The 16,702-nt window shown below is 40.2% G+C and overlaps 1 protein-coding gene across 2 annotated transcripts; it reads right to left on the reverse strand.

Annotated features, from left to right (window-relative positions):
* Positions 1 to 788: 788 nt before the first annotated feature.
* On the reverse strand, positions 789 to 16,079 carry tmcc3 (transmembrane and coiled-coil domain family 3). Of its 2 annotated transcripts, XM_077500976.1 has the most exons (6): positions 15,814 to 16,079; positions 7,255 to 7,404; positions 6,791 to 6,880; positions 4,538 to 5,223; positions 3,574 to 3,709; positions 789 to 3,479 (listed from the first exon to the last, which is right to left on the reverse strand). In XM_077500976.1, exons 1-6 carry the CDS (start codon positions 15,814 to 15,816, stop codon positions 3,174 to 3,176), a joined length of 1,371 nt encoding a protein of 456 aa, XP_077357102.1. In that variant the 5' UTR covers positions 15,817 to 16,079; the 3' UTR covers positions 789 to 3,173. The 2 variants fall into 2 exon arrangements, with proteins under 2 accessions (XP_077357102.1, XP_077357103.1); XM_077500977.1 differs by lacking the exon at positions 15,814 to 16,079 and having other exon boundaries at positions 6,791 to 6,932; positions 7,255 to 7,399.
* Positions 16,080 to 16,702: the final 623 nt, after the last annotated feature.

Here is a 16,702-nt window from a genome sequence, read left to right on the forward strand (position 1 = left end):
TAAATAACACAAACTGAGTAAAACGCTATGGTGTACATTGTACACAAAACACGTAGTTTTTTTCTTCTTGCTACTTTGACCACTTTCGGCAATGGAATGTTGTAAATGACAACATTTGAATTTGGGATTTATATTGTCAGTAGTTTATAGAATAAAAGAAAAATCAAACACCAAAAAACACACAGAAACGGATAATTTTGCAGTTGTCATTGCATTGTATAAATTGTATAAATGCGTCTCTTTAATGGAAAAAAAAATGCAATTGTCATATTTTTCCCCACCGCTGTATATGATAAGCTGATCCGATGATGGATGGATGTACAGTACTCTCATGCATGGTGGCCCTAAACTCATGTATTCTAATGTTATCTACAGTTTAAAAATCAAATGTGGCCCTCTACACTCACAAGCTGTCAATACTGTTTTAGATTTTTACTGTCGTGATTATATTTACTGTATTAGATGTCAAGATCACATCAGACAGTTGTGATTTTTTCTGATTATTTTGAATTTTATTTATGTCATCGTCATTCCTCCTTTCATTTCTACAGCAGCATATTGAGCAAGTTGCTACTCGCAGTTTCTTCGTCTGTCCTCCAGGAGCCAGTCGTGTACGTTATTAGGACTTGTAAAGATGAAAAGGTAGCAGAAAACAGCAGAAACAGAATGGAGGAAAAAAAAAAAAGGCACAGAGCATCGAGTGAATAATACATGTGAGGCCAACCACATCAATGATGGATGATGCATCAAAACTATTTGCTCTCTTTACCATTCTGATGAGACCATGCTTGCGTTTAAAGGGTGTGATGTCATTTTATTTCCATTTCTAATGATGCTTGCAGTGCATACACACACAAACAAAACTCATGGAGAATATTATTTAAAATAAAACACATGATTCTCATTTAAAAAAAAAAAGAAAAAGACATGGTGTGGAATATAGAAAAACAGACAGACAGTTTAAAAATGACAACTTTTTGTGACAATGTGGGGGGAAAAAACCTTCTTAAAATCCCACATATTTCTTAATATTTGGCCTTTAAAAGGAACAAAAACAAGGCGCCATTATGCATCTTCACAGTGATATCTGGTCCACCTCCATCATTCAGGTCACAACACCACAGTACGTTTCCAGTTTCCACTCAAGTTTTTAAGTAGTGAAGGCCACCTGAGATCAGTTAAGCTTCACCATTTCAACAAACGTCCTGTTTTAGGTCGCTCCTTTGGGACTGTACAGTCTTCAAGTCAAGAGTGAAATAATAAATACAAGCATGAAAGAATTATTCAGAAGATGTGTGTCAGTTGGGAATGCTTTGAAATGTGCTTGAACGCAGCACTGAATGTCACAAAAGGCAGTTCATCAGAATGCTCTTTTTTTTTGTTTGTTTGTTTCTTTCACCCGCAATTAAAACATTTCACCAAACACTCCAAAAATGTGTGAAATGAGACACAAGAATCCACGTACTTGAGGGCCATTTTAGCAAATGACAAAGATAGAAATTGCTCATTGTGGATGCTGCATTATCTTTTTGAGGATTATAAAGCTATTCAATGCATCGATGCCATGCAAATAACGTTACAAGCAGTAAGCCCAATTTCCCAAAATGTCAAAACGTATTTTTACGCAAAATAGACGAGAAACATGCACAAAAACAAAAAACAGATCAAATCAGTGAACCATTCCGGAGATTTTGTTGGTCCCTTTGTTCATTTAGCTACGCCAGCGACATAATATGATGACAGGCAGAACAAATCAAAGTCCTTCCACTAGATGGCAGAAGGTACCCATTGTAATTAACTTCAATTTGTGAGCAAATAGCGGGCAGTGGCAAATGACGTTTGTCTTTTCCGAAGGCAGCATCGTGACCAGCTCAGTCTTCAGCTTTTTCGAGGATGACGTCGGCGGCGTCCGTCAGCAGCTTTTGTGGACTTTGTTCCGTCCCGGCATGTGACCGTGAACTAGTGCTGGTGTAAAAGGCTATGTGTAAACTCCTCGCCTGGTGTCTCCATGGCGACACATGGGTACGACACAGAACTCACAAAAAGGTCAGGATATTGGACTTTGCGGTGGAATTTGAGGATTAACCTAAAATTGAATCAAATCTTTACAGTTGGTCTTAATTTGGCCTGTTGCAAACTTTCAAAAAAAAAAAATTCAATTTTTGAAACTTTCAGCAAGCACTTATATTAACTGAATTAAAAATTCAAACTGGATAATGTTAAAGTGGCTTTAATTTTTTTGTCTAGTATAGAACATCCGTGAAGGCAGTTTAGTCGTATTTAATTTCAAGTGACAGTGTGTAGAATTGTTCAATGTTCATTCATTTTTAAAACTCACGACTGATTTCAACAATATGCAACATAATCACAAGTCTAATAATCGCTAATTATATTAAATAGATTGCGTCGCACCTACCAGGAGGCTGACATGTTTCTCCGCCGTCTTTCTGCTACGGATACCCAAAGGAGAAAAACTTAGCGAACGTAGTTATTGGTGGTAGGCTTGTCAAGTGTGGCCTCCCTGATGCACTGTAGTATGGAGGACCAAAACTGACAAAATTAAAAAGCAATCAATCTATAAATAAATAAATGAAAGACTAAAAGTGAAAATAAAAACGGGTATAAAAATATAATTCAAAAATTAAATCCAAAAAATAATATAAATGGAATTAAAAACAAGATTAAAAAAATAAAAATAAACATAACAAATGGGAAAATAAATACAAAAATAAATATATAAATAGAATTAAATATAGCGTTTTTATTTATTGATTGATATGTAATTATATATATTTTTTTTATTTCGACATTTTTTACATGTCTTTGTGTATATATAGTATTTTTTATCTTGGCATAATATTTGGTCCTCCACACTGCAGCGCACAAAATGCATGCGTTTTGAATTTTGTTTTTGCATTCTATTAGTTCACCACTAGATGGCGCAGCATTTTCCACTGCCCCTTACTTTTGGCCTTTGCATGGCCTGCAGAGGATATGAAGGTTGTAACTTTTGAAAATTTCGTGAGAGGGGCTAGTGATGCTACATAGAGAGCTAAGCATTTTTGAGGTGGTACTTGCCGTAAAAAGTTCGAGAACCACTGTTTTCGTGCATTTTAGGCTCATCCTGAAACGTCACCCAAAATATTCCCACCTTTTGGCGAGCATCGTCGCGATCAGTGCGGCATCAGCAGTCGCTCCAGGGCGCACTGCAAATGCTCCCAGTTCTTCCACAGCAGTGCCAGCAGGGACACGCCCACGCAGGTGAGCGCCAGGTGGAGGCGGCTGCGCAGGAGCGGGGCGGCGAACTTGGCTGCCGTGGACACGCACACCAGGATGACGGTGGCGAAGGCCAGCATGATGTTGATGCACTTGCCCAGCAGCACCTTGGCGTCGGCGTTCTCCAGCTGCACCGTCTGCTGCTGCTGCTGCTGCTGAAGCTCAAGCTTGGACACGCGCGTCTGGCACGACTCCAGCACCTCCTGAACACGCACGCAAATACGATATGTTCATATTACCGCTTCAGTGCCGGAAAAGAGATTGGCGGAGTGAAGTTGCCGTTGGTTGACCTCTGACCTGGATGTCCCTGGCCCGCTCGTAGGCCTGGTAGGCCACCTTCTCCTCGATGCTGGCTAACTCCTGCTTCAGGTTGCTGGTCTCGTGCTGGTGGAGCTCCGTCAGGTCGTTCAGCTGGTCCTCCAGGCGCTCGTACCTGACGCCCAAAATGCACAGAATAATAATTAAAGGGGACTTTGTGCAACATTAAACATATTGCCACTTGCTGTCGACTGAAGATGACATCACGGTTGCTCAGGGAACGACCAATCAAACTCACCTGTTTTCTGAAGCTGAGCTGTGATTGGTTGTTACCTGAGACCTGAGCAACTGTTACGTCATTTTCACTCGACACCAAGTGGCAAAATGGCTGCCAAGAGATATGGATGAAAACTGCTGGATTTTGGTGCTTAACTCATATTCCACTAAAGCAATATTAACCCCGTTATTAAATATTGACTTCCCCTTTAACTCATTCACTCCCAGGCATTTTCACTGAAGCAACCCCCTTCACTCCGGCTCTTTTACTGGATTTTGACTGATTTTGCAAGGCCCACAGAATATTGTGTTCTATTCCTATAAAAACATGGAACCTACCAAAATGAAGATTAGAGTCACTTCTTTCATTAGGCAAAAAAAGTACATTTGTATCTGTTTCCATTTTGCAGCAATTAGCATTAGAATATAGCTAAGTTGAATCATTATTCACATCCCTGGTGAAAACACTGACAAAAAGAGCTTGTTGCAACATAGCCCTGGCTGATCTCTTATACTCTGCTGCCACCTCCACCGTTTTTTGCTTTAAGCCACCTCTTCATGTCAGAAGCTGCATCAAAGCCTTCTGTATGTTCTTGCATAAAAAACCCCATCTAATTACGTTTTTGGGAGTGAAGGACAAAGCATTAAAAAAACATATTTACACGTTTTTGGGTTTGAATGAATTAGGAGTTCAAAACCAAGACTCAAGAATAACATGTTACTACACCTGTAGCGCTCCTCCTGTAGCACCTGCGTAAAGTATCCGTAGTCGCGTTTAAACTGCACGTTGAGCGCCTCAATGTCATCCCCAAGCTGGGTCTGCACCTCGCGGATGTCTCGGACCATCTCCAGGACCTCTGCCAGGCGTCCGTTGCCATCGGGCCTGGCAGTGCCGCCTGAGCCTGCCGCCGAGCCGCCGGCCGGGTTGCCGTTGGAGTCGGCGGAGGCCGAGGTCCCGGTGGAGCATTCGTCGTCACTCTGGTATTTCCCGGCCTTGGCCACCGTGTTGGCGCTGCCACTCAGACCGCGGCCGCCGGCCTCGCCGCGCAACCCCGAGCTGGTGTCCATGCTCTTGAGGTGCGCAATGTTGTCGGCGCTCCCGTACTTGTTGCGGATGAGGTTGGCGAAGCCGCGCGACTTGTTGAAGAAGAACGGAGGCGAGAGCGACACACCCGGCCCGATGGTCTTGACTTTGTCCAGCGTGGGGTGGCGCCCCGTGGCGCTGACGTCGCGCAGGCTGCCCTCCTTGCCGTGCCCCTCCGAGTCCCGGGCGCCGTCCTTGTGGCTGTGCTTGCCGTTGGCCTCGCTGTCCCTGGCGCGGCGGTGGTACTGCTCCAGCTTCCTCTGCAGCCTGGCGATGGTGTGCGCTGACTTCTGGTTCTTCTTCTCAAACACCTGGCGGATGCGCACCATCTAAAGTTGGAAAGAATTAGAACATTTCCAGTGACTTTCCATAGCAGGATACTTTTTAAAAAGGGTTGTCGAAATTAGTGTGTTTATTTTGAGTTAACTGCGATTGGCTGGCAACCAGTTTCAGGGTGTATCCTGCCTACTGCCCAAAGCCAGCTGGGATAGGCTCCAGCACCCCCCGCAATCGTTGTGAGGAGCAAGCGGTTAAAAAAATGGATGGATGGATTTTGAGTTAATTTGAAGTTCCTTTAATGCAGTGTTCCTCAATTCCGGTCCTCAGGCCCCCCTAGCCTGCCTGTTTTCCATGTCTCCCAATTCCCAATGCAGCTGATTCCAATGACAGCTAATCAGCCAGCTCTGGCGAAGCCTGATAACGATCCTCACCTGCGTTGCAATTGGGAGACATGGAAAACAAGCTGGCTAGGGGGGCCTGAGGACCGGAATTGAGAAACACTGCATTAATGCCACTACTTTTTTAATGTGAGATTAATGACCAGCCCTGATTTGGAAAGCCTGTACTGGTGGAACTCCAGTTGCAACGCATCAGAAACGTCCACGTAAAAAATTAGTAGTAATAAATGTAATAATAATGCATAATTTTGTAGAGACTGTGGTCAAGTTGTATTTTACAATTTTTAAAAATGTGCAGTTCACAAGTTACTTCATGTTAAAGATTATACAGCTCTTAATATGAAAAGAAAAATGCACTGAGCTCTCACCAATGTCTTACAAATGCAATTATTATCAAGATCACACTCATCTTTTACCGTACAGTGCTTTTTTTTTTTTTTTTTAACTCAATTATTACGAAATTACTGTCATAACTCAAGTCATGCAGGAGTAATGTTTGGGTTTTGTCTCATGTCTGGGGTCTAGCTGGGGTTAGGTTTGAGTTCATGTCCTGTTAAATTGGATTCACGATCATGAGGTCAAGTGTCTGTTTTGTACTGATATAAGTGTCATGTAACCATCTTCTAGTTTCAACTAGTTTTAGGCTATGTGATGTCAATCTTTGATCCTTTAGGGATCGTTATGCTTTATGATGTTTGTTGATGTCAGGAACTATCTGTAATTATGGAGTCAACAGCCAATTAGAGAATTCAATGTCAGTACTAGTACTCACATGTCTAGCCAAAACCAATTAGATTGATTGACTGTCTATTTAAGGGTCTGAGAAGTGTGTGTGTGTTTTGCCGGATTATTGCTCAACTGTTCCTGTGTGCAGCTCGCATAGGTTCTGCCTCTCAATGTGAATAAATAGATAAAATCTTATTTGTGTCTGCGTTCTGGGATCCTATCTCTCAGCACACAACAATTATTGTATCAATTACTGATTCAGCCATTTTCTATTAGTTTAACATTTTTTCCCACTTTTATGTTAACAGTAGTACAAAAACTATTACATATTTTGTTGTACATTTTATCGTACATTTAGGACAGATGTAAAATTTGCGATTAATGGTGAGTTAACTATTGAAGTCATACGATTAATTACGATTACAAATTTTAATCGCCTGAAACCCCTAGTTTTAAAGTTTCCAACTTCGAAATATCCCGGAGTTATTTTCACCTGTTGCTTGTCAGCATTGTTGACCAACTTCAGGTACTCCGCCACGTTCTGGTCTCGCGCCGTCTGCTCCACCTTGATCTGCTCCGTCACCTAAAGCGCCAGGACAGTTTCCATGACGACCGGTGTGTCAGCATTCTGAAAACTGATTCCAAATAACGGGGGTCCGCAATAGGCAGAATCTGGACTCAGATGCTGTTCTATGCAAAGCTAGGTCTATTATTAGATGCTTGACTTTTGATCAGTACAACTTTTGAGGGCTATGGAATAATACTGGTTTATTCTGGTCTTTACTGTAGTCACTGAGAACAGAACACAGTTCAGTGCCAAAAATCAGCAAATAATAATATACATAAATACACAAATGAGAATGAATGAGAACATATGTGTGACATATGATTTAAACGGAGGAACCTTCCACTATATGGCAAAAGATGTCAGGTCCTTCAGTTAGGCGTGCTGCTGACCTTGAGGATCTTCTGCTGGAGGCTGTCGATGCCAAGCGCCCCCTTGTTGAAGTCCAGGCCCACGCCGTCCACCACGTCCAGGTTGGACTCGGAGCCGCCACGCCGCATGGGCACCGGGATGCTGAGGACATCGCAGCCACTCCGCTCCGCCTAGACAAACACGTAAAAAAAAAAAAAAAAATGGGATAGTGTTTCCCGTCTATACCGCAATCGTTACTCATACCTTTGCCACATCACAGATATTTCAACCTTAAACATTTCTGGACAGAAATATTTTATCTGTGACCTCACTAGTCTAAAAATGACATTCTGATTAATACATTTTTTGGAATATATTTAAATTATGCAGCAAAATTCAGCCATTTTTGTCCATCTCAAAGGGCGCCCATTTTGCCACTTGCTGTCACCTGAAGATTACCTCACAGTTGCTCAGGGCTCAGGCAACAACCAATCACAGCTCAGCTTCACAAAACAGGTGAACTGTGCAAGCAAGAGAGTCTTCGTGTCTTCCAAAAGTGAGGCGAAACGACAGTCTTCAATTTCTCAACAACAAGAGAGTGAAAATGCACTTTTTAATAAGTTTAGGGGTGCTTTAACAAGTTTAAATGTGCTTAAATTGGATGGGAGGGCTAAAAATGGAAAAAAAAAGAAATGTTTATATTAGTGCTGTCAAAGTTAAAGCGTTAACTAGTTAATTAATCACAAAAAAATATTGCATTAATCATTGTATTACCACAGATTAATCAAACTATTAATTTTGACCGCAGATTTTCCTTTTTAGCCGACAGTGGATGGTTACATTAAAGGTAGCTGTTGGAGTTTGAGCAATAAACATAACTACATGCATTAAAGTAAAGCATTTAATAAATGTTTACATATGCCGTAGGTCATTTTTTCCCATTTTAAATTATGCAAATAATTAATTGATTAGAAAAAGCAGGATGAGTGTGTGCAGTGAATATAAATTTTTGAAGACGTCCTCATAACATTAAATGTCGAAAAGATTAACACATAACAGGTGCGCTTCAAATTTAGCGGGCAAAATATGTTGGAAAAAAAAGTCAGTGATTAATCATGATTAATCAAAATTCTAAGATGTGATTAATCTGATTAAAAAATGTAATCGTTTGACAGCTCTAGTTTATATACCACGGACTGACACCTTTTTTTGAGTGGGTCTTTTGCGCTCCAGGCTCCCTCACAATGTCAACGTGCTGCTTTAAATATAATGTAAAACTTTAAAAAAAAATCAGCATAAAGTGAAATGAACAGTGAGCTCACTGCATTAGTTGACCCCTCTCGTCCTCGTACCGCACTGCTCTTGGGACAAATACAGAATTTTAACACCGGACTACTGCAGGCTTTAATCCATCACACTGGTTTTTGCCAAGGACTGTTTCTGTACCTGTTACAGTACATGTATACAAATGCCACATAATCTACACTTAAAGCAGCGTACATTACAAATATGTACACGTGTATGTACGTGTACGCGTGTGTGTGTTTTCACGGCTCTTCAGTAGTCCTAAAAACACTTTTTGTTAAACGAGCTCGATTGTTAACATGGCATCGGAATAAGCAGCGCAGCTGGCTCGCTGCATTAAGCAGCAAAAAACATCCATGCTTGTGCCAAAAAGAAGGGGACAGATACAAGAAGCTGTTCTGCAAAATGAGTGCGCACATTAAAATGTCTACCACTAAATTAAGGCTACATTTAAATTCAGAGCATGCACACATACACACAGAGTTGGAAATGCTGTTAAAGTTCATTAGGGAAAAGGACAGATTAAGGTGAAATGCTGAGTCGGAGGCCCCAGGAGCTTCTAAGAGGAACATCCTGTGGGGTGTGTGTGTCTAACACACAACCAGAGCCAGAACAAACATACATACACACACATGTTTAGTGTAGGAACTACAAGTTCCAAAGGCCCTGAGCCAAGGGTGGCAAAGTACACAGCCACTGGCATTCAGATGCACTTCAAAAATGACCTTATCAAAAGGCTCAATCAAATGTTTTAACCACAATATTAAGGGCAGCACGATAGTGATGGGTAAAATATGTTTTGTTCATTTATTTATGCTTCACACTATGAACAAGAGTTAAATGTGCACAATTCAATCAAGAGGTACAAATAATTCTCGTAAAATTCAAGTTGATGGGTGGCTAAGCGGGCTGCAGAAAAGCTCAAAACAGGAAGTACAACGGCATGTTCTGTCAAGCTAATGCTAATTATTACCATGAAGTGTCAAAAGCATGAAAATGTATCAATTTAACACAGCATGTTAAGAGATGAAAATAATTATGACTCGACTCTCTTGCTGCCTAAACGGGCTGCAGAAGAAATCAAAATAAGATGTAATCTAATTAAATGATCTTAAACTCATGGCCCGGGGACCAGATCTGGTCCGCCATATCATTTTATGTGGCCTGCAAAAACAATTTATGTGCATCGATCGACTTCATGCTACTTGCTAATACGTCAAAATTGCTAATTGTCTTCACTTTTAAAAATGGCAAGATATTGAAAGACAATCCCACTTTTAAATTACATGTAGTAATATTTCAACAAACAGTTTTTACTGGCCTCTGATTTCAAAACTACTTATTCATCAATTTGTTGTGAATATTTAATATGAGGCGCTCATTTGTTTATTTGGATTCACACTGTCATAATGGCCTTCTGAATTCCTGCGATTAAAACGAGTTTGACGCCCCTAATCTATTGCAATGTGCGTCAAGGTGACCAAAAAAAACAAAAAAAACAGAGACTAGTTTACTGCCTAAATGGGCTGAAGAAGAAATCAAAAACTAAATAAATAAAATAAAATAGCATGTTTGGCAAAAACTAATCCTAAATAATGTGGATGTGTACACTGTACAGTTTGGATTGCTCTATTTGGGTAAATATTGCACTACTGTACTTTTGTGGATTTTCTCGATCCCACATGTGTATTTTAACACAGAGTATAAATAATGCTTCACACATGTGGCAATAAAATATACAGTATGTGTGTTTTGTAGTGCTGCACTATTGTGCTGTGGGGAATCAATACATGTGAAACCAGCAACAATTGCGGTTGGTTATCGAGTTGAAAATCAATTAAATGTTGGCAACACGCTGTTGGTTAATATAACAACAGTGACAACATACAAGATGCGTATAATTAACAGCTTAAATGCCTCACTTTGTTTTTATTCCACACACTTCATACGCTCCAACGCACAGCACCAAAGTTAAAAAACAAATAATGCAAAACAAAAAAAAACAAAAAAACATGTCGTAATCCCTCCTCTTCTCTACTCTTGTAATCCTGACAGTTTAATCTAAAAAAGATTACCCAGCAATCCTCGCCTTCTTTCTTTTTTGAAATAAGGGGCTCTAAAATACTGAGGAGGCGAGAGAGGACTTTGGACAACGAAAAGAAGGATACTGGCGTCAAATTGTTGGGGATGTTTTATGAAGGACAATGCGTCTCACCTCGGTGGAATGCGGAGATTCTTGGAAGAAGACCAAGATGTCGTAAAAAATGCAAGAAGGAAGTTTCATACAGTAAATAAATCACACACGCTTTCCTCTTCCTATTGCACAAAGTCAAGGCGTGCTTTGATGAGTGTCAACCGCACATTGAATAGAAAAGTGCACTGCAATGTTGCAAAAAAAAACCCTGCATTTTGTTCACTTCTAGCTTCTTGTAGGTGTCCCAATACTTTTGCTTTCATAGTGTACCTAATAATAGGGAACCATAGGAACATCATCCATCCATCCATCCATCCATTTTCTTGACCGCTTATTCCTCACAAGGGTCGCGGGGGCTGCTGGCGCCTATCTCAGCTGGCTCTGGGCAGTAGGCGGGGGACACCCTGGACTGGTTGCCAACCAATCGCAGGGCACACAGAGACGAACAACCATCCACACTCACACGCACACCTAGGGACAATTCGGAGCGCCCAATTAACCTGCCATGCATGTCTTTGGAATGTGGGAGGAGACCGGAGTACCCGGAGAAGACCCACGCGGGCACGGGGAGAACATGCAAACTCCACCCAGGAAGGTCCGAGCCTGGACTCGAACCGGAGACCTCAGAACTGGGAAGCGGACGTGCTAACCACTCGACTACCGTGCCGCGAACATCATACAACAAATGTTAATTTTTTTACGCATCCAACATATATTTGAACAATAGGAAGCCCCCGACAAATAATTTATAATTGCGAATAGATAGTGGCAAAAGCACTACTTTTATCGAAATATATCTCCTCAACCTACTTCAACAAAGTTCCTTGGCACGAAGATGCCACCACAGTAATACAGTGGTGGCATGCAAACACAAACAAAGAATTGAGGATAGGAAAAACTGTGAGTCTGTAAACAACACTAATATTTGTTATTCTTGGCAGAGGATAAATAATATATACCTATGAGTATTGTTATATTATTTCTCTTTATGTGTTGGTGAATCGTTTGTGTCAAAACATCCATTGCTTAAAGCACTCATACATTGATGCTGTTTGTTGGCCCATCTATAGTATTCCCCACCATGTATTAGCATCAAGCTAGTGGACTTTCAAACAAAATTTAAAAACAACATTGTCTATGTGGTAATGTATGCAATTAGTGCCGGTTTTTTTTTTTCTTCAGATGAAGAAAAAGGTGACACTTATTTGAGACAGGTGTTTATTATTCGCCTTTAGATTTACCATCCTACGGAGGCCATTTTGAGGTCAAACTAAAGACCTGTGCTTCTCACACTGACGCTGGGTCAGTTAGGTGTGTATGACTAACGTGTGTGTGCGTGCGTGTATCACTTTAACGGGTAGCGTATTTGTGCCTGACTTAATCCACAGCGTGTTACTCACACACCCGACATGGCTGTCGCTGGTGTGTGTGTCTATCGGCAGCGGGATTAGCCCACATTAGCTCACTAATCCGTCGCCACCGAACCCGCGGTACCTCCGATGTCGCCGTGCGACAGACGACGCGCGTGAAGCCAGCGTGGCATCCATCCGCCACCAGGCTGGGAAAAACATTGGGCCGGTTGCCGTGACAACAGAGATGAATGAAAAGAGCCAGCCGTGAGGCCATCAGTCGCAATCTCTCTCCTCCCATTTTTGTTGCGTCTCAATGGATAAAACTGCAGAGTGCGATGTCAGTCAAAAACATTACACGCTTCAAGTGCACATTTGATCCACTCCCATTTAAGATCCCTCGCAGCATCTCGTAAAGCTGCTTTCAAACATTTAGCAGACTTCCTACACAAAAAATTGTCAAATCTTCCTTAAAATAATACTTAAAAAAATGCAAATAGCAGGATAAATAGTAGATAGTGATGCATAAAGTTGTTTCATTTATTTCTGCTGTCTTAATTTGTGACAGTATAGGGTGCAACAATCTTTATCCATTCACTCGTGTAGTAGCTCCTCTTCAATGAAACAGACAGGATCAAAATGGGGTACTACAGTCAAGTACCCAGAGCTGGCCGACATTACATCCAACTGTCATGGCTTACATCTCATTGTATTGTTGGAATTTTGAAGGTATTGCGAACATTTGATGCTATGCTGTCTTGGTGTGCTTGTGCATAAAAAGTGTAGACGTCATTAGATGTCTTGTTTTAAGGTCATTACAAAACTTTGCAAATATGGACGGCTACAACAACAATGAAAAAAAAGTCACATAAAAGTAAATGACACAAATGCAAATACAAAAATGTGAAAATTCCTTAAAGTTGCACTTATGGTTGAAAGGGCAAAATAAATGGGACGCCCGTGAAGAAAATCCCCCAAAATGTACAGCACGGTGCCTGAAGGCAAATCAGTCAGGAAGCGCAAGCACAGCCTGAAACTTTCACCACACAAAGGCAGAGATTATTATTATTATGTAAACACATAAACGAGAGCAAACAGGCATTAAAAGGCCATCCATATTGATGTCCTGATAACAAGACAAACAGAGTCAAGCAAATCCATTTCCTCGAAGGGAAGCTTGTTATCACACGTACGCAGTGAGTGATGCATCATGGGACACAGACAACAGAGCAAGAAGTCTCCAGCTGTGTTAGCAATCACTCCCTGGCCACTTCGCAGAGCCCGATCTAGTGAGTTGGCCATTTTGTAATAACGCTATTGGAACGAGTAGTGATTGGGTGTTTTATGTACAGAGCACCCTCAATGCATCCCATCACATCATGGACTGGGATAACACAAACATCATTTGGATCAGAAGTACACAAATACAAAAAGAGGCCGAAGAAATCAGCAAAATAAAAGTAGCAATACAAGTGAATTTAATCCTTCTCAACAGTAATTGAAGCTACAAATCCACTTGAGAAGTTGGCAACTTGGAATAGAAACAAGGAATAGAAAGTGATAACATCCAATCTTTAGTTTAGACAATATAGCGTTGTGCATCTAAATTTTGAATCAGTATTATCCGTTGCACTTATTGTAATTCAAAGTCTGTGGACTGTTATACAGTAATTGTATTTGATTTGTGGATTTTTTTTTTTTTTTTTAATAATAAGATTTTTGTTCAATTTTAATTTCCCAGGTATTTTTTCAATCTTTCACACAGACGCAAATAAAAAAACTAACACTAAAATTCCCCCCCAAAAAAAGAATAAAAACAAAGCATTTAAAAAAATATATATATATGGCTAATTAAAAGTAACAAACATGGTCTGAAACATAATTGAAGCTAAAACTAAAATAAAATAAAAGAAAGATTAACTATAATGAAATTCCAAAACTATTATAACCCTCCTCATCAGTTATTATTAGAGCGGTCAAACGATTAAATTTTTTAATCAGATTAATCACATCTTAGAATTTTGATTAATCATGATTAATCACTGATTTAAAAAGGCTTTTTTTTCCCCAACATATTTTGCCCGCTAAATTTGAAGCGCACCTGTTATGCGTTAATTTTTTCAACATTTAATGTTATGAGGACATATTCAAAAATTTATATCCACTGCACACGCTCATCCTGCTTTTTCTAATCAATTAATTATTTGCATAATTTAAAATGGGGAAAAAATGACCTACGGCATATGTATACATTTATTAAATGCTTTACTTTAATGCATGTAGCAGCTACCTTTAATGTAACCATCCACTGTCGGCTAAAAAGGATAATCTGCGGTCAAAATTAATAGTGTGATTAATCTGTGGTAATACAATGATTAATGCGATAATTTTTTGTGATTAATTAATTAGTTAACGCTTTACATTTGACAGCACTAGTAAATAGACATATAAATATATTTTTAGTGAACTATATTTCATAGTCCACCATATAAAAATTCCTTTGTAGTGATCAGGGAGAAGGGAATGAGTGGATGATTCCGAACACAGCCTCCATAATTGGACGGTCTGTCCAAATGTCAAAGGGAACCTCTGGCTCCCGAAATGTAATAAAGTAGTCAGAGTGAGACAGAGCGTTACAATCAAATCTCCGGGACTTGCCGACATAGAAAACCGTCGCTTGCTAAATTAGACGCCCTGGAGTGAACGTGTACGAGCATGACGGCGCAAAGTATCACCTGAACGCCCCCGGAGGAACAAATCCAGGAAGGTGTTTGCAGTTGAAAACATGGTTCTCCAAAGACTCGGACGATGTTCCACAGAGGAGTTAAGCTGCTAGGGAACGCTCATCTCTGGATTGATCTCGTAATAGTGACCTTTAAATAGCGGACCACTCTAGCTTGATAACACAGGTCAGCATGAGCATGTCAACAATGCACAACATCAAGAGGTAAGCAACATCCAGCTCCTAGTATATCTGAGTCATAACCTGAAACCTGGACAAACCTGTTCTGCTATGCCTGCATATTTATACTATACAAACAACCTCCATGAATGCAAGTCGAGTTCATTTGGAAGCAGTAACAAAGACGACCTGAGAAACGTAATAAATTTCTGCCAAGCTCCATTACAATATGCATTCTGGGAACAATATATGTATGCAAAACAGGTAGCTATAGCACGCCCGGAACTCATATGGGTCAGTGTTGCCGCATTCCATCTGCATTCGTGTTAATTGTTGGAACAATATATTTACAGTTGAACTATTTAGGGCTATCCTTCACATGTGTATAACTGACGTCAATTGTGTTAAGTTATATATTATATACCATGATTTTACCGGTCCGGTCCACTTGGTAAAATATTTTCCTCCATGTGGCCCCTGAGCAAATATGAGTTTGACACCACCCGCAATCCAAAAAAACTTAATTTAGTAATGAGGTCCGGCACGGGAAGTGGTTGCCTGTTTTCAAGAGCAGGTGATGTTTGTAGTGTTGCTTTGCAATGTGTCATAGTTTGTTTACATTTCATGACAACATGCCACACAATTACCTGCATTATTATATAATAGCAGAATGACTTGGAGCTGCCAAGTAGAGGACGAGTTACCTGATTTGTTTTCATGAACGTGTCATACAAATTACAATACAAATTGTAACAGTGCAAATGTTATCAAACATTACGTTTTGACAGAGAGTGCAAATATTATAGGTAGCTATAATCCAACTTCATTAGACCAACATCAACACATTTACCATATTAGTGTCGATGGGGTAACCGCAGCCCGACTTGTGGTAAACTTTTTCCCGCAGCTCCACCGGCTCCGGCTCCGGCTCCGGACATAGTCCCGGCTCGACTGTCTTCCAGTGCTCCGCTTTAAAGTGGTCCGTTTTAGTGGCTACAAAACGAAAACATCCCCGGTTGCACTGGACTACACAATACTACACCGACACGTCTCCAGAAATGAACACGGTGATGTTCGCTCACCGTGTCAGCCCGACGCCGCTGAAGAGCCGCACGCAACTCCACAAGCTGCTACTGCTATTGGGACGCAGTTAAGCCCCGCCCCCCGCGCCAGAGACATGGAGGTGTGGCTGAGCATATCAAATACACAACGCGTAATAATAATAAGCGAGCGCATTTAAATAAATGTAAATTTTCTAGCAGGAGATAAATAAATAAATAAATAAATAAATAAATAAATATGTATGTTTTGAAAAAAATATCTTAAATAACTAAACCTTTCTAAAACTATTAAAATTGCATGTATTGTACATCTAACTGTCAATCACAATCACAACTTCAGTACTGTGACTGAGACCATTTTTTTGTTTTATTGCTTTTTAATTTTAAATAATCAGAATTTAATTACTCATGGGATAAGAGGTCCGATAATGGATCGATGGACACATTGAACAAATTATTAAAATAAACATGTATTTATTTATTATTAGTTTATAGTTGTTGTTTTTTTTAACTCAATCTACGAATGACATGACCCATCTGTCCATTATGAAAATCAAATGTGCCCCTTGACCACAAAAGTACGACATGAAGAAAATAAATAAATAAATAAATAAATAAACGTTATTTTGACTCATCATTATGTCATTTTCTGCTTGAATTTGTGTCTACTGGCTGGTT

This window comes from Festucalex cinctus, chromosome 16, assembly GCF_051991245.1.
Source record: "Festucalex cinctus isolate MCC-2025b chromosome 16, RoL_Fcin_1.0, whole genome shotgun sequence".
Lineage (NCBI taxonomy): Eukaryota > Metazoa > Chordata > Actinopteri > Syngnathiformes > Syngnathidae > Festucalex > Festucalex cinctus.

Coding starts and splice junctions, on each gene's coding strand:
- tmcc3 (XM_077500976.1), bottom strand. Junction 5,224..6,790: donor ACAATGCTGACAAGCAACAG/GTGAAAATAACT, acceptor TTCCAACTTTAG/ATGGTGCGCATCCGCCAGGT. Junction 3,480..3,573: donor AGCGGGCCAGGGACATCCAG/GTCAGAGGTCAA, acceptor GTGCGTGTTCAG/GAGGTGCTGGAGTCGTGCCA.